Source organism: Somniosus microcephalus, chromosome 7 (assembly GCF_052327205.1).
Source record: "Somniosus microcephalus isolate GS21.2 chromosome 7, FLI_Smic_1.0, whole genome shotgun sequence".
Lineage (NCBI taxonomy): Eukaryota > Metazoa > Chordata > Chondrichthyes > Squaliformes > Somniosidae > Somniosus > Somniosus microcephalus.
The window spans coordinates 207,706,973-207,730,296 of record NC_140993.1 but is presented as its reverse complement, the minus strand read 5'-3'; the positions used below and the strand labels follow the sequence as shown (position 1 = coordinate 207,730,296).

The 23,324-nt window shown below is 51.9% G+C and overlaps 2 protein-coding genes across 6 annotated transcripts in view; one reads left to right on the top strand and one right to left on the bottom strand.

Annotated features, from left to right (window-relative positions):
* Window positions 1-11,370, top strand: part of LOC147115101 (oxidation resistance protein 1-like) — a 1,180,356-nt gene extending 1,168,986 nt beyond the window's left edge. The window contains exon 8 of one of the 2 annotated variants that reach the window (XR_015079050.1): window positions 9,165-9,230. Coding sequence is in view for 1 of the 2 variants with exons in the window: in XM_085993383.1 (XP_085849509.1) it covers window positions 9,165-9,335 (171 nt within the window). In the remaining variant the exon portion in view is untranslated. Of the gene's footprint in view, window positions 1-9,164 lie in introns of both variants that reach the window. The other variant, XM_085993383.1, reaches the window with a different exon arrangement.
* The window catches only part of LOC147115098 (ras-related protein Ral-A), a 520,495-nt gene that overhangs the window by 125,729 nt on the left and 371,442 nt on the right, over window positions 1-23,324 (bottom strand). The window lies entirely within an intron of this gene.

Below are 23,324 nucleotides of genomic sequence, written 5' to 3'. Positions count from 1 at the left end.
AAATGTTGGCCTGAGCGAGAACACTGACGTTGGTGCGCCTATCCTGCCAATGGATTTGCAGGAGCTTGCGGAGGCAGCGTTGGTGGTACCTCTCCAGTGCTTTGAGGTGCCTGCTGTACACGGTCCTTGCCTCTGAGGCATACAGCAGGGCGGGTATCACTGCTGCTCTGTAGACCATGAGCTTGGTGCCAGGTTTGAGGTCCTGGTCTTCAAACACTCCCTTCCTCAGGTGACCGAATGCTGCACTGGCACACTGAAGGCGGTGTCTGACTTCATCATCGATGTCTGCCCTTGTTGACAGTAGGCTCCCGAGGTATGGAAAGTGGTCCACGTTGTCCAAGGCCTTGTCGTGGATTTTGATAGTCGGGGGGCAGTACTGTGTGGCGGGGGCAGGTTGGTAGAGGACCTTTGTCTTACGGATGTTTAGTGTAAGGCCCATGCTCTCGTACGCTTCGGTGAAGGTGTTGACGATGGTTTGGAGTTCGACCTCCGAGTGAGTGCAGACGCAAGCGTCATCTGCTTACTGTAATTCGATGACAGAGGATGGGCCGACCTTGGATCTGGACTGGAGGCAACAGAGGTTGAACAGTTTCCCGTTTATTCTGTAAATTAGCTCCACTCCAGCGGGGAGCTTACTGAGGGTGAGATGGAGCATTGTAGCAAGGAAGATCGAGAAGAGCGTTGGTGCGATGACACAGCCTTGCTTGACTCTGGTTCGTACGTGATTGGGTCTGTGGTGGAACCGTTGGTCAGGATCAAGGCTTGCATGTCATCGTGAAGCAGGCGGAGGATGGTGACACACTTTTGAGGGCAGGCGAATTTGAGGAGGACACGCCATAATCCCTCACGGTTGACAGTGTCGAAGGCCTTTGTGAGATCAAAGAAGGCTGTACAAAGTTGGTGCTGTTCCCTGCATTTCTCTTGTAATTGACGTGCGGTGAAGATCATGTCCATTGTGCCCCTTAGTGGGTGGAATCCACATTGCGACTCTGGGAGGAGCTCTTCGGCCACTGGGAGAAGACGATTGAGGAGGATTCTTGTGATGACTTTCCCTGTGGCAGACAGCAGGTAAACTCCTCTGTAGTTACCGCAATCGGACTATGCAGTAATCGGTCCTAACCCACTGCAGGCCAAGAATGGCGAGGTACTCATCAAGGACAGAGAGGCAGTCGGTGCCCGCTGGAAGTAGCACTTCGAAGATCTCCTTAACCGAGACTCTGTCTTCAACGCAAGTGTCCTCAACTCCATCCCGCAGCATGCTAACTGAAGAACAACAAGGCCTCAGGAGCAGATGGAATCCCTGCCGAGGCACGAAAGCATGTTGGAGAAGCACGACTGGCGCGAATTCATGAACTCCTTTCTCTTATCTGGAAGGAGGAGAGCATGCCAGGGGATCTCCGAGACGCCGTAATTGTGACCATCTTCAGAAAGTTATTTAAAATCATGTTGCTCACAGGTAGTAGACTCGACACTCTGCTTAAAAATGCTTTTTTTTGTGCTAAACCCATTTTAAGGTTACCACTCTCAAATATATCAAGGAATATTTTTATATGCTAATTTATAAAAAAAATAAATTACATTCCAAAACGCTGCCTGATTGCGCTGGTCCAAGGCAGGTTTTACATTCGCCGATATACAAATGAGTGGAAACTTGTGGGGAAAAAACACTTCTCAAAACTGGCGCAATTTGCGCCCCGATCACCGATTGTGCCCAAAGCGGAAACTCTTGGCCAGGGACTTTTATTTGCCGTTCTGTACTGTGGAACTCTGCATCATCCATAGCCGTGAGATTGTGAGCTCAGGTATTGCACTCTCATTGTATGTCATTGTGTCTGGAGCTGGATTAGCTGTTGCTCATTTTCCCCATCACAGCGGATTATAAAGTATGTATCTAGCTATGCCCTTGGTTGGTAATTACCAATGAGGAAGGAATAAAAAACAAAGGCAAGAGTATTTCCTAAATGGTGAAAGATTGGGGAATGCAGATGCTCAAAGGGACCTGGGTGTCCTTGTACATGAGTCACTGAAAGTGAATGTGCAGGTGCAGCAAGCCATTAGGAAGGCACATGGTATGCTGGCCATCATTACAAGAGGATTTGAGTACAGGATTAAAGAAGACTTACCATCACCCCTGCCCCTCCCTCCCGGAACCACGATAGGGTTCCCCTTGTCCTCACCTTTCACCCCACCAGCCTCCACATTCAACGGATCATCCTCCGGCATTTCCGCTACCTCCAAAGTGATCCCACCACCGAACGTATCTTCCCCTCCCCTCCCCTTTCAGCATTCCGCAGGGACCGCTCTCTCCGAGACACCCTAGTCCACTCCTCTATCACCCCCAACAGCCCTTCCCCTTCGCCTGGCACCTTCCCGTGCAAGCGGAGGAGATGTAACACCTGCCCCTATACCTCCCCCCTCCCCACTGTCCAGGGCCCCAAACACCCCTTCCAGGTGAAACAGCGATTTACTTGTACTTCTCGCAATCTAGTATACTGTATTCGCTGCTCACGATGCGGTCTCCTCTACATTGGGGAGACCAAACGCAGATTGGGTGACCGCTTTGCGGAACACCTCCGTTCAGTCCGTAAGGGTGACCCCGAGCTTCCGGTCGCCTGTCATTTCAATTCACCGCTCCATTCCCACTCGGACCTCACCGTCCTTGGCCTCTTGTACTGTTCCACGGAAGCTCAACGTAAACTCGAGGAACAGCACCTCATCTTCCGATTAGGCACTCTGCAGCCTTCCGGTCTCAATATCGAGTTCAACAATTTCAGATCATAACCTCGGCCCCCATTTCATTTTTACTTATATTTTTCCACTCCTTTCCTTCCCCCCCCCCCTTTCCTTTTGTTTCTCTCTCACACCTGGCAGCTATCTTTCGCCCTGCCAGCACACTTTACACCTAATCCCAGCCTATTACCATCTCGTCTAGCTTCTAATCTCTTTTACTTCTTTTGGTTCTTTTATTCTTTTGTCCGATCGCAGCCCTGCCTTCGATCTAGTTCCTTTTCTCTCCAGTTTTGAAGAAGGGTCAAACCCGAAACGTCAACTCAAATTTCTCTCCACAGATGTTGCCTGACCTGCTGAGTTTTTCCAGCATTTTCTGTTGTTTTTTCATCATTATATAGGGCCTTGGTGAGACCACACCTGGAGTACTGTGAACAATTTTGGTCTCCTTACCTAAGGAAGGATATACTTGCCATAGAGGGAGTGCAACGAAGGTTCACTGGATTGATTCCTGGGATGGCGGGACTGTCGTATGAGAAGAGATTGAGTAAACAAGGCCTGTATTCTCTTGAATTCAGGAGAATGAGAGGGGATCTCATTGAAGCATACAAAATTATTACAGGGCTTGATAGGGTGGATGCTGGGAGAATGTTTCCCTTGGTTGGGGAGTCTAGAACCAGGGGCCACAGCCTCAGGATAAAGGGTAGGCCATTCAGGACTGAGATGAGAAGAAATTTCTTCACACAGAGGGTGGTGAATCTTTGGAATTCTCTACCCCAGAGGGCTGTGGAGGCTCAGTCATTGGGTATATTCAAAACCGAAGTCGATAGATTTCTGACTAGTAAAAGCATCAAGGGATATGGCGATAGGGCCGGTGAATAGAGTTGCGGCAGAAGATCAGCCATGATCTCATTGAATGGCAGAGCAGGATCGAAGGGCCGAATGGCCTACTCCTGCTCCTATTTCTTATGTTCTCCTTCCTGTTTATAACCAGTCCTGACCTGGCAAGTACGCGGAAATGACTGATCACTAATGCAACCTCCGGAACACATCCAAATAGAGGTGGGACTTTACAGCAGGAGCACTCCGCAAACACCATTTGAGTTTTGCCTCCGCCCAAAGAGATAAAGAACCAAATGGACAGAATTTGATGCATTATTCACAGCGACTTTATTTTATCACCTCTACGTTGTCGAGGATAACGCACCATTGTCGGTGGTTCATAAGAAACAACGATACTGTAGGAGTCTGTGCACTCCTAACAAAAACACTGTGAACTAAACTGGTAGTTAACAAACTTAGTTTAATGCACTGAAAGTATTACAAAACAAAAACGCAGGAGAAACTCCAAACAGGTCTGTACACTAGCTCACTCCACGAGGACTAACTGGAAACGCCCTCCAACCCTGACATCATGACGTCATCACGTTTCCCGCCGTTGGGACCGTCACGTGACCCACGTGATGACGTCATCGCGGCAAATCGCGATTTTATCGATCCCGCGCTGTTTAAACAGGGCAAACATTAAAAGGTAACAATAATGATTAAAGACAATTGTACAAGTTACTGTGAGAGTCACTTTGGTGGCTTTGCCACATACGCCCCCCCCAGAATTGTCTTTAATGAGGAAAGTCAATCGCCGAGGAGGTCGGACAAGCCTGTTTGACCGAGTCCTAAATTCCCAGAGAGGAAAACGCTGAGCAGGTGGCGAGCTGGCAGGTAGCACGGTGCGGTTAGGCGTAGCGGTGGCCGGCCCCGGCGCAGAGGCTACGCCAGTTCGACCAGCTGTTCGAGGTCCAGGTGCGCAGGCTTGAGGCGATCAACAGAGATGTGATCAGGCTTGCCCCCGACGTCGATCACAAAACTCTTGTCCCCGGTCTGTAGAACCTGGAACGGACCTGCATAAGGAGGTGCGAGCGGGGTACGATGGCCGTCTTGGCGCACAAAGACGAACTTGGCCTTTGACAGCTCCCCAGGGATGTTGGAAGAAGGCAAACCGTGCTGCGAGGTCGGAACTGGGCGGAAACACTGAGCCGCGTCCCGATGGGCCTCTCGCTGACTGGCTGCAGACCATGGCCGCGTAGGGGACGGCAGGAACTCGCCCGGAACTCGAAGTGGCTGATCGTAAACCATTTCCGCGGCCGACGACTGTAGATCCTCCTTCGGCACCGTGCGCAGTCCTAGCATCACCCACGGCAGTTTATCGACCCATGCTGCATCCAGAAGGCTGGCCCTGAGCGACGCCTTCAATGAACGGTGGAACCGCTTGCACAAGCCGTTCGCTTGCGGGTGATAAGCTGTAGTGCAGTGTAGTTTAGTGCCCAATACTGAGGCCACCTCATTCCATAGTTCCGACGAAAATTACGGCCCGTGATCCGACGAAATATCCGCAGGGACACCAAACCGGGCTACCCATGATGAAATGAAGGCTCGTGCGACATCCGCAGAGGTGGTGGACGTCAGGGGAACCGTCTCCGGCCACCTCGTGGTGTGATCCACCATTGTCAGAAAGTGCGTAAAACCACGGGACGGTGGAAGTGGGCCCACTAGGTCAACGTGAATGTGGTCGAAACGCCGCTCTGGTACCTCGAAGGTGGCCAGAGGGGCCCTGACGTGCCGTTGCACCTTGGCCCGTTGACAAACCACACAAGTGTTCGCCCAGTCGCGGACGTCTTTGCGTATTCCTCTCCATACAAATTTGGAGACTAGCAGCTTCTGCGACGCCCACACTCCAGGATGCGACAGCCCGTGTATGGCGTCGAAAACGCCTCGGCGCCAGATGGACGGCACAATCGGACGGGGTGCACCCAACGAAACGTCGCAGAGTAGAGTGGTACCTACCGCATGGAACGGTACATCTCTCGGCTGGCGGGGACAGAACGAAAGGCCGGAGTCTCCGGGTCGGCTGCCATTCTTGCGAAGTCAATGCCTAATTGAACGGCCTGGACGGCAGCGCGGGAGAGGCAATCGGCGACGACGTTGTCCTTGCCGGCCACGTGCCTGACGTCGGTGGTGAACTCGGAGATGTAAGTCAACTGCCGTTGTTGCCGAGCCGACCACGGTTCAGCTGTCTTGGCCATCGCGAGCGTCAATGGTTTGTGGTCAACAAATGCAGTGAAGCGGCGCCCTTTGAGGAGGAATCGGAAGTGGTGGATGGCCAAAAACAAAGCTAACAGTTCCCTGTCGAAAGTACTGTATCGACGTTCGTGCAGTTGCAGCTGGCGGCTAAAAAATGCCAGAGGCTGCCATGCGCCGTCGACCCATTGCTCCTGGACGGCCCCCACAGCGTAATCCGACGCGTCCGTCGTGAGGGCGGTGATAGCTCCTGGCAGGGGATGTGCCAACATCGTCGCGTTCGCGAGCGCGGTCTTCGTATCCTCGAAGGCGCGACCCATTTCTTGCGACCAAACCACGGGCTCCTTTCCCCTCTTGCCCCTGAGGGCCTCGTAGAGCGGCCGCATGAGCTGTGCGGCCCTGGGGACGAACCGGTGGTAAAAATTAACCATCCCCAGGAACTCCTGTAAGGCTTTCACGGATTGCGGCTTCGGGAACGCCGTGATCGCCTCCACCTTAGCTCGAAGCGGCGTTGCCCCTGCGGAAGTTATGCGGTGGCCGAGAAATTTGAGCTGCGCCAGGCCGAAACGGCATTTGTCTGGGTTCACAATGAGGCCGTGCTGCTGAAGCCGTCGAAAAAGGACACGGAGATGCTTGAGGTGTTCATCCTTTGTGGTGCTAGCAATCAGAATGTCATCCAAGTAGACGAACAAAAAATCGAGGTCCCGCAGAACCAAGTCCATAAGGCGCTGGAACGCCTGCGCCGCATTTTTAAGCCCAAAGGACATGCGGAGGAATTCAATAAGTCCAAAAGGGGTGATGACAGCCGTCTTTTGGACATCCTGGGGGTGCACTGGGACCTGATGGTACCCACGGACGAGGTCGACCTTTGAGAATATTGACTTACCCGCCAAATGCGCAGAGAAATCTTGTATGTGGGGGATGGGGTAACGGTCGGGCGTCGTTATCTCATTGAGGCGACGATAGTCGCCACAGGGCCGCCATCCCCCGCCGGGCTTTGGGACGATGTGGAGCGGTGAAGACCAGGGACTACTGGACCGGCGAATAATCCCCAACTTCTCCATCGCGGCGAGCTCCGCCTTCGCCTTCGCCGCCACGTGCTTGCTGGGCTCCAAATGCCGCGCCCTGGCGTAGACTGGAGAGCCGGTTGTCGAAATATGATGCTCCACCCGATGCTTGGCGGTCAAAGCTGAAAAGGTGGGCTTTCTCAGCTCCGGGAAGTCCCCGAGAAGGCGGGAGAAGTCGTCGGGAGGTCGGCCGCGCGCAGGAGACCGAGTGCGGTGCAGCCGTGCTGCGCGCACCTGAAATACCGTCAAGCGTGGCGGTGTGAACGAGGCGTCGATTTTTCACATCCACCTAAAAAGTCGGCGCCCAAAAGGGCCTGCGAAATTTGAGCGGTGACGAAATCCCAGGTGAAGCGCTGGCCACCGAAACAGACTTGCACCCGTCGTTTCCCGCAAGTGCGGATCGTACCCCCATTGGCAGCTTGTAGGGGGGGGACCCTGTCCGCCGGTCCGAAGGTCGAGGACCGAGGCGGGAAGTATGTTGCACTGTGCCCCCGTGTCACACAAAAAACGACGGCCCAAGATGGAGTCGGTTAAATACATGAGATTCCCGGAGTCGCCGATCCCCATCGTGGCCGCGGGGGACGCACCGGACCCGGTGTTCTTGACTCGCGGTGGTCTGTTCAACGGTCTGGGCACGAAACCACACAGTGGTCGGCAGCAGCGGGCCTTCGGGCCGAAACGAGTGGGGTAGTAACAGTAACCGGCCGTCGGAGGCGCCGGGGCCGGGCCCCTCGGGGCGGGGCGTTGCGCGATGGTGCAGTATTGCTGCCGGACCGCGTAAATTTTATCCGCCTCTTCGGCAAGCGCGATGCAGTCCCTGGTGTCCGACCTGGCGAGGGCTGCCTGGACATGTTCGGACAGCTGCGTAAGGAACAGCTCGCGGAACAGGAAACATGGGGGTTCGGACCCCAGGAGCGTTAGTATGTGGCTCATTAGTTCCGAGGGTTTGGAGTCACCTAACCCTGGTAGTGTCAGTAAGCGGCGAGCGCGCTCCGCCTTGGTAAGGCCAAATACCTGCAGCAGCCGAGTCTTGATGGCTACATACTTGTCAGCATTCGGGGGGTTCTCCAGAAGGCTGATGATCCTCGACGCTGTCGAGCTATCGAGGGCGGAGACCACGTACAAATTTCGGGTCTGGTCCTGCACGATGTTGCGGAGTTCAAATTGCGCCTCGGCCTGCACAAACCAGGAGGCCGCCTGTTGTTCCCAGAATTGGGGGAGCTTCAAGGCCACAGCGTTGGCATCCATCACTGGCCTGCGTTCCGTGTCCACCGCAAAAAACGATCGCGAGGATTCGGGGTCACCAATGTAGGAGTCTGTGCACTCCTAACAAAAACAGTGAACTAAACTGGTAGTTAACAAACTTAGTTTAATGCACTGAAAGTATTACAAAACAAGAAACGCAGGAGAAACTCCAAACAGGTCTGTACACTAGCTCACTCCACGAGGACTAACTGGAAACGCCCTCCAACCCTGACGTCATGACATCATCACGTTTCCCGCCGTTGGGAACGTCACGTGACCCACGTGATGACGTCATCGCGTCAGATCGCGATTTTATCGATCCCACGCTGTTTAAACAGGGCAAACATTAAAAGGTAACAATAATGATTAAAGACAATTGTACAAGTTACTGTGAGAGTCTCTTTGGTGGCTTTGCCACAATACATTATATTCAGAATTACAACAATCTAGCGTTAACTGGGTTCTTTTTAACAGCGCAGAATAGTAACATTCACTTTTGAGAATTACAGTACGTGCTTGACCCTTAGAAGTAGCAGGTAGCACACAGTTTCATTTTTAACTCTATATCTGATTGGCTTTGATATAAAAACATACAAAGGATCATTTTTAAACTTTGCACTCCTAGAGGGGAGCCTCACTTACTGAGAGCACATACCAGAAATTCCAGTGTACACTGCACAACATTTTCAACCATTTAATATAATGGAGCATCATATGTAACACATACTGGAATTTCTTACTTTTCCCTCTCGTATCCCTTCCCCCTCCCCCTCTGCTTCCCTAGCCTATGGGCAAGATGCTAGCAAGGCCCGTGTTAGTCAGATCAGACCCCAAATTGGAAGGACATTTATAAAAAAAAAAATAAAAAAAAATTATTTGAAGAATCACATATTTATGATCGGATTCTCCATCAATTTAACTTTCCTTTCCACTTCTGGCCTCTTGGTGTCACTTTAAGTCCAGTTAGATTCTCTGGTTAGTATAAAATTGGGTTTGCATATTGTATATCTGGAGATTAGACGTTACTGAATGAAACTTGTGTGATTTCAGGATGTAGACCGTGTTCACCACGAAGATTCAACCTCCTCACCAGCACACAGCTGCATTCGGCCTGCAAGAGTGGTATCGTCCACCTCCGAGGAAGAGGAGGCCTTCACTGAGAAATTTCTCAAAATTACTTGCAGATACATAACCGATGGCAAGGTAACCATTAACTTGTAACTCTTGTTTAATCTGTCTGACTTTTAGCACTTCTGTAAGGGGTCATTTTAACGAGCTTATGGTGTGCTAGATCGGTTTTGATTTCGCACTGCTCGTGAGCGGTTCCGAAGTGCTCCCCCCTCATCGGTTCTAGACACTGGGCTTATTGCCAGACAACCTTGATGTGTGGCCCAACTTGTGACTCGGAAGACAAATGGATCAGGTGAGACAAGGTGAGTTTTAAATCAGAAATATCTTTATTTTTCAAGGAGAATAAACACAGAGAATGCAAGAATCAATTTAGACAAAAATCATTAGCACGTCTCCCAATGGGAACTAAAATTTAACACACAAGGAATAACTTTGACTATCTTAAATCATACAACAATTCTTAATCAGCGGTATACTAAAACGGGGGTGGGAAAAGCGCACGGACACATCGAGGAATAAATCACACTCCTTAATTACAAAACCCTTAATGTTACAAACCCTCCCGTTGCTAAAATATACCTCAACTATGTCAGTTAGGTAGAGTTGGGCCTTTATGCTCACCAGAATTTTAAAACCCTTCTGGACCTTAGTACTCCTTGTTACGTCTGGGATCTCCAATCTTCCTTATGGGACCGGCTCCTGGACCCGCTCTCCTGCACAAACTTGGAAGCCCTCCGAACTCCTCGAGCCGTCTCCTCTTCCGCACGGTCTTCGGACTCCTGATGGTATCTGGACTTGGACTTCACTGCTTCTGGTGAATCTTGTGGATCTGTCTGAGTCTGGCTGAATCTCTCTCCTGCACAATCTTGTGGGCCCTCTGTGCTCCTCGAACCTCACCAGGGTTTTAAAACTGTCTGTGTGAATCTGTGATGGATCTGTCTGAATCTCACTGAATGAAAAAGAGGAAAAGCCTTGCTGTCGAATTTCCCTCCACAGTTATACTGTTCCTTTGCACTTATCTCGGCGCCAAATCAGGGGTTTTCTTTTGTCAAGGTAATGGCCAGGCTGCTTTGACAAAAGCAAGTACTTTATTTTAATGTCTTGTAAATGAAACTAATGGGATCAGTCCTGTGTCCCTCTGAAATAACAACAGAAAATGCTGGAAAAACTCAGCAGGTCAGGCAACATCCGTGGAGAGAAATTTGAGTTGACGTTTCGGGTTTGACCCTCTGAGTTTGGTACAGATAATAGGTTTTGTTTGTGCTCTGTGATTTCAGAGATGGGTTTGCGTTTTGCTAGCAATTAACCTACCTTGAGGTGTAAATACTTTTGTTTTGACTTCGTTACTGCTGTAACCATATTATCATATCAATAGCAGTAAGTTCTGGAATCTTCTAATCGGTGATGACTCAGGCTGCTGTAAGATACTGCTGGTGTGTCCTTTTGAACTGAGCCATGAGAGCTGCCAACTCCATCTTGTGTTCTCACAATGTGGCCATTTCAGGGGTTTTTCCAATCTGGACTGTATTTTCGGGATTTTGCAAATCCTACATTCCCCCATGTGATACAATGAACATCTCAAATCGTCTTTGTATCATGTGTCTTTGGGTGAGCACAAATCCGTTCCCTCCCCAACTGACCTTCCCCGTAGTTTACCTTACTATGGAGTGGCACTTTCCTCATTCCGACAATGAAGTTGAGTAAACATCTCCTATCGGAGAAAACATTCAAACAATGTACAGACTCGCCTAGAGTCGTAACATAATCTTATTTCAATAATACAAAACCATCCAATGTACAAAACAATCCAATGGAATAAAAAACACGGTAACAATAACTAAACCTTATTCTCCAAAACTATATATATCCATGTACATCTGCCGCCCGTCTCCGGACGGCCAGCTTATAATCTGCGGGGACTGTCGCAGGCCTCCCCCTGCGGCGTTCCCACATCAGTCTCAGCTGCTAGTCCCAGGCAGCCCGTGGCTGCTGGCTGTGGACTGTTTAAACTTCCCGCAGCTTTCTTACGGGGGTTTCCTTTTGTGAAAACCGGCGACCAGACCTTCTTCGGTTGCGGTTTTCTATCTGACCGTCTGACGGTCACCACATATGAGGTTTCCTCATGGGTCGGACCCTTGGCTGGAATTTTGGCCCTGGCTGCAGTTCGTGGCTTCCCCACGACTGCCGGCTGTGGGCTTCCTCCCGCAGGCTCCGCCTCCCTAGGCTCTGGGTCAGTGGCAGGCACCTCTTTGCTACCCGGGACTCCAGGTTGAGAGTCCCCGCCCCCAGACGCCACCTCTCTAATGCTACACTGAGGGGCAAGACCTAAAACCTCCGGCTCCTCCCCTTCGCCGCAGTCGGGGGTGGGACCTTCGTCCTCCGACTCGGCTTCATTATGACCAGGGACAGGACCTGGGACCTCCGGCTCCTCCCCTTCTGGGTGATCGGGGACAGGACCTAAGACCTCCGGCTCCTCCCCTCCTGGGTCCCAGAATAATGGGGGAGTCTCCCGTTTAGATGAGACCACTCCTCCCCTCACGCAGGCTGCACGGTCCAGCCTGTGTGACCTGTGGCTGCAGCTCCCCTACAGCGTTTAACTCTTTACTGGCCTTTTCAGCCCCTGCTGTCGGTTTCCCTGCCTCCGGCTTAAACAGCTTGCACTGTTTAATATACCTGGCAGCTAGCCAGTAATCTAGTTTTATCTCCTCTTCCCTACCCACTCCTGTACTGGGGGCAGGTATCCCCTCACCACCCGCTGCTGGTGGCTGAAAATCTTCATGAACCATTTTAAAAACCTTTAGCTGACCCTCTAAACTGCCAGCCCTCGCTGTTAACCTAGCGTTCTCCTCCCTTAAAGCCTGCTCAACTAACCTAGCCTCCGCAACCTGGCACCGCAGGTATTCCTCCATTTTACTGGAGGTCTTTTCCTGTGCATGTCTTTCTGGGGGACACAGGTCGACCGACTGCACTGGCTCTAGTCATTGTGGGGGGGGCAGAGGTGGGGGAGGGAACTACAGCAGCTGTACTTCCCTGGCCAGTCAGAAGAGACCGCATGGCCTCTAAAAATGACTCGATCCCAGCGGGAGCAATTTCTGTCTCTGCCTTTTGGAATGGGGCTGTGGGAACCTTTTCCCTTGCGTGCTTCCAGGGATTTTTACAGTCCCTGCGCCAATGCCCCTCCTTCCCGCAACCGTAGCACGTTTGCCTGCTTTGGTTGGGACGGCTCCCTTCCTGGCGCCACTCTTTACGGGGCTGGTCACCAGGCCTGACCTCTCAAACCTCCCCTTTTTGCTGGGGTGTCTCACTATCCCTCCCGTTTCTAAAGGTGACAGTGAGTTGGCGGATTACCGTCGCCTCCGTGGTCAGAGGGTTTCGGGGGTCGAACCAGGCCATTGCCTGCATTCGAACGCGGGGCAGGGAGTTGTTCATAAGGCACCTTAGCCAGTGAACTAACTGTTCCCCGTTCAGGCGCGCTCGTGCCGGCATTCCCGGGCACGCATCCTGATAGACTGGCCACAGCCTGTCTGCGAACGCCTGCGGGAATTCCCCGGGGAGCTGGACTGTTTTCTCTACCCGGGAGAACGGACTCCCCTCGTTCATCCCCATGGCCTCCAGGATCTCTTCCTTGAGCTTGCCATAATCCTCCTGACCCCTCTTACACTCATCGGGTAGCGTCTGGAGGAGATCGCTACCCAGGGAGAACAGCATCATTTTGGCCTTTTCTGCCTCGTTGCAGTCATTCACACAGGCCGCCTGCTCTATCTCCCTAAAGTGCAGAGAAGGGTCCCCCTTCACGGTGAGCTTGGGGATGTAGCTCACCATGGAACGCAATTGTTGCATACCATGTGGAATCTGGAGTTGGTTCTGGATGTCCCCAGTTTCCCCGTCGTTACCGGGTGGTCCGTACCTCCGCTGTATAACGGGGTACACCGGTCCCGGTCCCTGACTCTCTCTTGGGCTAGCCTGGTCTACCTGGGGTTCTTCATCCCCCCACCTGCTCCTGTTCCCAGACCTCTGGAAAACTAGGGGCTAGGGGTGGTGTCTGTGCAACCTCAGGTTCCCTAACCCGTTTTGTTCTGGGGGCTGCCTGCGGGACTGCCCTGACTGGGTTGCCGTTAAATTCGGCCTGGCCAATTTTTGGGCTAATGGGACATATCATCCCCTTTGCTTTGGCTAACTCCATACGTAGGCTTTCAATTACCTGCCTACAGGGGCCGTGGTCTGCTTCCTCAAACCCCTGAGCGCAAGCCACCTTATAAGCTGCTTTTACCTCGGCTACTTTCTCCTCCTGTGCCTTAAGTTCCCCCGTGAGACTGCTAATTTCCGCCTTTAACTTCCTTTCTCTTTCCCTAGATTCTCTTGCTTGGTACTCAACATGTTCTACCCTAAAACTAGCACTCCCCTCTAACTCAGCTATCTTGCCCTTTAGCCTTTCTACCCTGGCTTGGTGCTCACGCTGTACTTCAGCGGCCTGGCTTTCCATGTGCTCTACTTTCCCCCGATGATCCCGGACCATCGCTGCCCTCTCTTGGCTTATTGCTTCCAGGGCCACTAGCACTTTCCCTTCTGCTGCAACCTTTTCCTGCAGCTCTTGGGACAAATGCCTAATCTTGGATTCTTTACTGGCCACCGCGTGGTCCAGTACCAGAACCTGCTTTTTGTAACACATGAGCCATACCGCTTTCTCAATGCCCTTGCGGTGCGTTTTACTAGCCGTCCACTGAGCGGCTGCCTTTAGGGGACGCTTGGCTCCTAACATGTCATTCACCCATTTTTTCGCTACATTGACTTTCCCACACACATAGGAAGCTAACTTATCTTCCATCACATCTGTCTCACCCGAGTCTTTGTCCACCACACAAGGTTTCTGTAGCCAGTGTCCTGCCGCGGTCGCCATTCTGTAAGGGGTCGTTTTAACGAGCTTATGGTGTGCTGAATCGGTTTTGATTTTCGCACTACTCGTGAGCGGTTTCGAAGCGCTCCCCCCTCACGGTTCTAGACACTGGGCTTATTGCCAGACAACCTTTGTGTGTTGGCCCAACTCGTGACTCGGAAGACAAATGGTCAGATGAGACAGATTGAGTTTTAAATCAAAACGATCTTTATTTTTGAAAGAGAATGTACACAGAGAAAAATGGCAAGAATAAATGCAGACGAAAAAAAACGTTTCTCACAGAGGACTAAATTATACACTGAGAAAAATAACTTTAAAGCATATAAACAGTTCTAAAATAGCGATAAGCTAAAAGCGGGGGTGAGGGAAGCGCACGGACACATCGAGGGATAAATCACACTCCTGACTTACAAATACCCTTAACGTTACAAACCCTCCCACCAAAAATTTGTCCTGTCATAGATCCTATCCAACCCACTCAATCATCTGAGGGAGTCAACAAACCACAGATAGACTTCTAAGGATATTAAGGTCTCTGAAAATCTCATCCTGATCCCCAAGAGTAATGGAGCAAAACTGAAGAATGTTATTGTAACTTTATCTGACCAGGTGCATTCCACAGACGACTCAGTCAGGATGCCAGCAACCATTGAACCATCCTGTACCTCAGAGTATTTGGTCATCTGTATACATCCATATAATCTTGAGTCATGCTCTTGGAGATATTTATATTTGCAATAGCCATTACTGGTTGAGTTATGCGAACCACTTGCATACATGCCAAATGTCAGCATTTAACATTGGTGGTCAGTTTTTTGGAGTCTGGTCCATGTGTAAATCAGGCCCCTCTTTCCTCATTGCCACTACTGTGAGAATCATGTTGCTAATGAAAATGACTCCACTCACTGCATACTCTAGGCAGCAATTCTTGTGAGAATAGTTGTTCCAATCTATAATTATAATATACTTCTGGCAAGGAGGGAAAGGAAAGTGAAATAGATGGCAGTGAAGGAGACATGGTAGGGGAATTGGAGGATAACAAAAATAAAGGTGGGGGAACTGAAGAGCAGTGAAGGAGAGCGTACAGGGGAAAATGGAGGGAAATGCAGTGGAGAGTGATGCGCCATCAATTACTCAAAAGACTGAGGTTGAGCGAGTAACAATCAGGCTTTTATTAACTAAAGAATGAAGGTCTTGTCTCAAGTGGTCGACCCTTCCAGAATACTAAGGGACTGGGAGGTCGTCACTTATATACCTGGAACAGTGGGAGGAGTCAGCCGAGGCATGTCCAGACCTGTACCTAGTGGAATACACATACAGACACAGACAGGTATAACAGTGGTTTACCACATTCACCCCTTGTTTAAAAATGAGTCCGGCGGGGTGAAGTGTATTTAAAAGTTCGTGTATTGGTGTCTCTCCGGAGGTCTTGTCTGCCGCTGTGATCGACGTGGCGACGGCAGGGGTGGTGGAGCTTCCGGCGTCGCGTCCCGTGTAGGCTGGGGCCCTGGAGTGTAGTCCTCGTGGGTGACGGTCCAAGGCGAGCCGGCTGCTGGGGTTGGATATCGGGTCGTGGGGGGGGTGGTAATGGGTTACAGCGGTCCCCGAGGGTGCGAGGTCTCGTATGGAGACTGTGTCGTAGTGGGTTACAGCGGTCCCCGAGGGTGCGAGGTCTCGTATGGAGACTGTGTCCTCCCGCCCGTCCGGGTACGCAATGTAAGCGTACTGGGGGTTGGCGTGGAGGAGGTCGACCCTCTCGACCAGGGGGTCCGTTTTATTGGCCCTCACGTGTCTTCTCAGTAGTACCGGCCCTGGGGACGTCAGCCATGGCGGTAACGATGTCCCCGATGTGGACTTCCTTGGGAAGACAAACATTTTCTCGTGAGGGGTGGCATTGGTGGCAGTGCAGAGCAGTGACCGAATCGAGTGGAGCGCATCGGGGAGCACCTCCTGCCAGTGGGAGGTCGGAAGGCCCCTAGACTTTAAGGCTAGTAGGGCGGCCTTCCAAACTGTTGCATTCTCTCTTTCCACCTGTCCGTTCCCCCGGGGGTTGTAACTGGTGGTCCTGCTTGTGGCTATACCCTTAGCGAGCAGGTACTGGCGGAGTGCGTCGCTCATAAACGATGAGCCCCGGTCGCTATGGATATAGCTGGGGAAACCGAACAGGGTGAAGAGGCTGTTCAGAGATTTAATGACCGTGGCACTGGTCATGTCCGGGCAGGGGATAGCGAACGGGAACCGGGAGTACTCGTCAATGATGTTGAGGAAGTACACATTGCGGTCGGAGGAGGGGAGAGGCCCTTTGAAATCGACGCTCAGGCGTTCGAAAGGGCGAGTGGCTTTTATCAGGTGGGCTCTGTCTGGTCTATAAAAGTGCGGTTTGCACTCAGCGCAGACTTGGCAGTTCTTGGTCATGGTCCTGACCTCCTCGATGGAGTAAGGCAGGTTGCGGGCCTTGATGAAGTGGAAGAACCTGGTGACCCCCGGGTGGCAGAGGTCATTGTGGAGGGCCCTCAGCCTATCGATCTGCGCGCTGGCGCAGGTGCCACGCGATAGGGCATCTGGGGGTTCATTGAGCTTCCCAGGCTCAAGATCTCGTAATTGTAGGTGGAAAGTTCGATTCTCCACCTCAAGATCTTGTCATTTTTGATTTTGCCCCTCTGCTTGTTGTTGAACATAAAAGCAACTGAACGCTGGTCAGTGAGCAGGGTAAATCGTTTTCCGGCCAGGTAGTGCCTCCAATGACGCACAGCCTCCACGATAGCCTGGGCCTCCTTCTCGACCGCGGAGTGCCTGGTCTCCGGGCCCTGGAGGGTTCGTGAGAAGAATGCCACAGGTCTCCCCGCCTGATTAAGGGTGGCGGCCAGAGCGAAGTCGGACGCATCGCTTTCCACCTGGAAGGGGATGGATTCGTCCACTGCGTGCATGGTGGCTTTGGCAATGTCTTCCTTGATACGGTGGAAGGCTAAGCGGGCCTCTGCCGTCACGGGAAAAGAGGTGGACTTGATCAGCGGACGGACTTTGTCTGCATAGTAGGGGACCCACTGAGCGTAGTAGGAAAAAAAACCCTAGGCACCTCTTCAGAGCTTTTAGGCAGTGGGGCAGTGGGAGTTCCATAAGGGGACGCATCCGGTCCGGGTCGGGACCGATGACCCCGTGTTCCACAACACAGCCAAGGATGGCGAGGCGGTCTGTGCGAAATATGCACTTCTCCTTGTTATATGTCAGGTTCAGGAGTTGGGCGGTGCGGAGGAATTTCTCGAGGTTTGCGTCATGGTCCTGCAAGTCATGGCCGCAGATGGTCACATTATCTAGGTAAGGGAAAGTGGCCTGCAGCTCGTTTTGATCGACCATCCGGTCCATCTCCCTTTGGAAGACGGAGACCCCGTTGGTAACGCCGAAGGCAACCCCAAGGAAGTGATAGAGGCGGCCGTTTGCCTCAAAAGCAGTATACTGGCGGTCTTCAGGGCTGATGGGGAGCTGGTGGTACGCTGATTTCAGGTCAATGGTCGAAAAGACGCGGCACTGCGCGATCTGGTTGACCATGTCAGCTATGCGGGGGAGTGGGTAGGCGTCCAGCAGGGTGTAGCGGTTTATTGTTTGGCTGTAGTCGATGACCAGGCGTTGATTCTCGCCGGTCTTAACGACCACAACCTGGGCTCGCCAGGGGCTGGAGCTGCCCTCAATAATCCCCTTCTTCAGGAGCCGTTCCACTTCGGTTTTGATGAAAACCCTGTCCCCGGCACTGTATCGCCTGCTCTTTGTGGCGATGGGCTTACAGTCGGGGGTGAGGTTAGCAAACAGTGGGGGGGGGGGTGGGACTCTGAGTGTGGAGAGGTTGCATCTGGGCGGCGGGCAATTTGGAGGCTGCTGGCTGCGGACTGTGAGTGGGGGGAGGGAGCCACCGTACGCCATCGTAACGCTTTTGAGGTTGCACTGGAAATCCAACCCCAGTAGAACGGCAGCGCAGAGGTCGGGCAGGACCAGGAGTTTAAAATTATTGAACACAGTCCCGTCTACTACTAGTGTCACCACGCAGTAGCCGCCAATGTCCGCTGACTGGGACTCGGAGGCCATAGAAATCCGCTGGTGCGCAGGCAGGACTGGGAGAGAGCAACGCCGCACCGTGTCGGGGTGGATGAAGCTCTCTGTGCTCCCGGAGTCAAAAGGCAGTTTATTGCATGGCCGTTTACCTTAACGTCCATTTTGGACCGAGCTAGCTGGTGCGGTCTCGTTTGGTCCAGCGTCACAGAGGCCAGCGTAGGGGTCGGTGTGTCGCTGCGAGTATCAGATGGGGGGGGGTTGGCGGTCTGCTGCGTCCCGGCTGGTGTCCAAGATGGCGGCGTCCATGATTCCCATGTGGCTGGAGTCGTCCAAGATGGCTGCTGCTGCGGTGGTTCGCACATGGCTGGGGAGCCCCAAGATGGCGGCTCGCACGGCCCACACGCGGCGCTGCTGGCGTTTGGGGTGGCTTTGGCCTTGCAGACGCTGGCGTAGTGTCCCTTTTTCCCGCAGCCCGAGCAGGTCGCATTCTTCGCCGGGCAGCGCGCTCTGGGGTGTTTGGCCTGGCCACAGAAGTAGCATTTCTGGCCTTGGGATACTGCTGCCTGGCTTTGGGACACTGCTGCGGTTGTTGGGCACGGTGCTATGGGGCTGTCCTACCGTGTCCCAGGTTGTCGTTCCCCGCGGCGTCCACGGTGCAGAGGAGTAGGCATCCATGCCCCGGAAGGCTGCGTCCAGCATTAGTGCGATGTCGGAGGCTTTGTCGAGGGTGAGGTCACTCTGCTCCAGCAGTCGCTGTCGGGTGTAGTTGGACCTGTGGCCTGCTACGAAGGCATCCCGGATCAGTTCCTCCGTGTACTTAGTGGGCGTTACCGCCTTACACCCACAGGCCCGGCCAAGCACGGACAGTGCTTGGAGGTATTCCTCAGTCGATTCCCCAGGTTGTTGCTTGCGACTCCCCAGAAGGTGCCTAGCGTATCCTTCGTTCACAGGGCGCGTGTACTGGGTCTTGAGGAGCTGGAGGGCGGATGTGTACGAGGTCGCGTCCCGGATGACTGAGTACACTCGGTGGTTCACCTTGGAGAACAGGACAGACAGTTTGTCCGCATCCGTTTCGACCGCAGTGGAGGCAGTCAGGAATGTCTCGAAGCACGTGAGCCAGTGAGCAAACTTGGTGGAAGCGTCCGCTTCCCGACTGTCCAGGTCCAGGCATGCTGGTGTGAGGATCTTCTCCATTATAAAAAATTTAGTTAATAAAATTGATGCGCCATCAATTACTCAAAAGACTGAGGTTGATCGAGTAACAATCAGGCTTTTGTTAACTAAAGAATGAAGGTTTTGTCTCGAGTGGTTGACCCTTCCAGAATACTAAGGGACTGGGAGGTAGTCACTTATATACCTGGAACAGTGGGAGGAGTCAACCGAGGCATGTCCAGACCTGTACCTAGTGGAATACACATACAGACACAGACAGGTATAACAGTTTACCACAGAGAGGAAGCGGCAGAAGCTGGAAGCAGCGCTGGGGTGGGGTGGGGCGGGGCGGGGTGAGAGAGCAGAAACTGAGAACGGCTTTTTGGGGTGGGACTGAGGAGTGCCAGCTTGGACTGATGGGAGGACAGAAAGCTTGGACTGTTTTGTGAAAGGAGGCCCAGTGATATCATGAACTGCAGAGGAGGACGACTGCCAGTTTGAACTAAGGGAGATTGAAAAGAGTGCCAACTTGAATGGGGTTTTAAAAAATGAGCACCAGCTTCAACTGGGTTGGAGAAGAGGAAGAGTGCGAGTGAAGGGAAGGAGAGTCGTGTGAGTATGAACTGCGAGAGTGATATGGAAGAGTGTGGAGTGGGATGGGTACTGTGGAGTCAATTTTAACTGCCCACCCCCCAATGGTGCATGGGAGGGTTAAAATTCTCCTAGTCCATTTACTGGCCCGAGACCATTTTATCTTACTGGCTTTGACGTCAGCAGGCTTAATTTAAATCTAAATGCTGTGGCCTGATGACATCATCGGCGTCATGATGACATTTTAACTTCTGCAGTCAGGAGGCCTGCGCAGGGGGCGAACCATGGCGGTAGTCACGGAGTGGTCGAAGAGGCCATGGTAAGTTTAAAATAATTCGCCCAAACTTGTTTACTTGGACCTCCGCAGCCCCGGCCTTGCCTCTCCCAACTACTCAGCAACCACTCCTCCCAGCAGTTAGCTTATGCTGGGGTCCGTTTCATTGGGTCCTTGCCCCCCCCCCCCAAGCTCAGCCACAATTCCCACTCCCACCAGCTGGTCCTGACACTATTCCCGCTGACTTTTATTAAGATTAAAAACATATGAATTTTGAAGTGTAAAAGTGCTTAAAATGAACCAAAATCCATCCAGGATCCCTTTAGAGATCCACCACCATTCTGTACTTTGAGTTTTTTTTCTCCAAAACATGTGAAGGAACGTTAGGTATTCCTACAGTTTAAAGTCATGACAAATTGCTTTCTTGTATAAGTTGTTGCTCTGGGCTATTCTTAGGCTGCCAGGTTTTTGAGGGTGTGTCAACTTTTTCGAAGCTGTTGAAGAGCTTTTGATTTCTAATTGGCACGTATGCATTCACCCAAACTAGACGAACTTTATGAGCTCTTTTTGTTTTGTTTAAAAACATTTTTAAGACATTGTTCTACATTTTTGCCTTTTGTAGATGTGAATGGGGCCTGTGTGCTGGGAGAGATGTCATGCACATACCCTGCACTGGGGCCTGTGTGCTGGGAGAGATGTCATGTACATACCCTGCACTGGGGCCTGTGTGCTGGGAGAGATGTCATGCACATACCCTGCACTGGGGCCTGTGTGCTGGGAGAGATGTCATGCACATAACCTGCACTGGGGCCTGTGTGCTGGGAGAGATGTCATGTACACACCCTGCACTGGGGCCTGTGTGCTGGGAGAGATGCCATGTACATACCCTGCACTGGGGCCTGTGTGCTGGGAGAGATGTCATGTACATACCCTGCACTAGGACCTTTGCCAGTGCTGCTGTGAAACTGTCTGCTAGGAGGAGCACAAGAACAGGCCCAGGGTGACTCTATTTTGTGAGGGCGAAACCTGCCTCTGCTCACCATGACAGCACAGATCAGTAATTCTTTCAGAGGTTGTCAGTCTCATTACATCTTTACAGGTTTCAGATAGGCTGCTGACCCAAATATCTACCCCCCCCCGGTTAGTATTAAATGTTCTCACCTTTGTGTACAGAAATACTGATGAACATAAGTTGCACCGCAGTCGGATGATTTGATGATGAAGTGTGTGGTTTTATATCCTCTGTCAATTTTCTCCTTTCTTGAAGGCATTGACCAGTTGCTGGGGTAGGGTTGCACAAATGTCCCTCTGGTATCTCGGCCAGTTGCTCGTAAGTCATGAGTGAGCCTTGATTTTATGCTGACAGATTATTTGACAGAAGTAGTTCTATCTCTTTCCCCAGTCTCTCGCTCTCTCCCAGTCTCTCTCTCTCTCTCTCCCCCAGTCTCTCTCTTCCCCAGTCTATCTCTCTCCCCCACTCTCTCCCTCTCCCCCCACTCTCTCCCTCTCTCCCTCTCCCCCCACTCTCTCCCTCTCCCCCCACTCTCTCCCTCTCCCCCCAAGTCTCTCTCTCTCTCCCCCCCCCCCCCACCCCCCCTGGTCTCTCTCTCCCCCCCAGTCTCTCGCTCTCGCTCTCTCTCTCTCTATCTCCCCAGTCTCTCTCTCTCTCTCCCCAGTCTCTCTCTCCCTTCCCCCATCTCTCTCTCTCCCCCAGTCTCTCTCTCTCTCCCTGTCTCTCTCCCCCAGTCTCTCTCTCTCTTCCCCTCAGTCTCTCTCTCTCTCTCTCTCTCTCTCTCTATCTCCCCATTCTTTCTCTCTCTCCCCAGTCTCTCTCCTCTCTCTCCCCCAGTCTCTCTACTCTCTCTCTCTCCCCCATCTCTCTCTCCCCAGTCTCTCTCTCTCTCTCTCTCTCTCCCCATCTCTCTCTCTCTCTCTCCCCCCTCAGTCGCTCTCTCTCTCCCCCTCAGTCTCTCTCTCTATCTTCCCATTCTCTCTCTCTCTCTCCCCAGTCTCTCTCCTCTCTCTCCCCCCAGTCGCTCTCTCTCTCTCTCTCTCTCTCTCCCCCTCAGTCTCTCTCTCTCTATCTCCCCAGTCTCTCTCTCTCTCTCTCTCTCCCCCAGTCTCTCTCTCCCCCAGTCTCTCCCTCTCTCTCTCTCTCTCTCTCTCCCCCCTCAGTCGCTCTCTCTCTCCCCCAGTCTCTCTCTCTCTCCCCCCTGGTCTCTCTCTCTCTCTCTCTCTCTCTCTCTCTCCCCCAGCCTCTCTCTCCTCAGTCTCTCTCCTCTCTCTCCCCCCAGCCTCTCTACTCAATTCAATTCAATTCAAATCGCTTTATTGGCATGATAAGGTACATCTTATGTTGCCAAAGCATCGAAAAACATTTATGGTTGAACACAAACGCAGATCTATCCATACAGTATATAAACAGATATATCCCTGAGTGTATAAATATACATTCGTACAATTTGTATATACTCTTCTTAGGTTTAATGGTTGTCCCTCTGTTTATGGCAAGCTGTAACATAGTGTGCCGCTAAGGTTACACAACTTCTCTGTTCCCCTAGTAGGTATGGGAGTTTTTGGTCGTCATTCAAATTTCTGAATTCAGGGCATATTTTTGTGAATTTTTGGTAGAAATTCTCCCTGATGCCCTGATATTTTCCACAAGCTGTGAGGAAGTGCCTCTCTGTCTCCACCACTCCCTGACTGCAGTGAGAGCATATCCTGTCCTCTCTTGGCAGCCGGGTCTGTCTGTGTCTGCCTTTTTCGATGGCCAGGCTATGTTCACTAAGTCTGTACCTTGTTGAGGTTTTTCTCAGTTTGCTATCCTTTACCATGGTCAGGTATTCAGCCAAGTTGTATTGTCTGTTTAGGGCCAAGTAGCAAATGAGTTTGTTTTGGGTTTTTGTTGTTTCTGCCCAATATGACAGATATTTTTCCTTTTGCTTAGTGACAATTGTGTTGGGTCGAATTCTCTGTGCTACGATGTCACTGTCCTGGGGCTGGTTATTGTTAGTAGTGTTAGTAGTTACTTCACTGAGTCCCAGGACTGAGGGTATTCTTCTTTATGGTCCTCTCTTGGCATTTCAGGGCTTCGTAATGATAGCAGTGGGGGTTGCTCATTTTT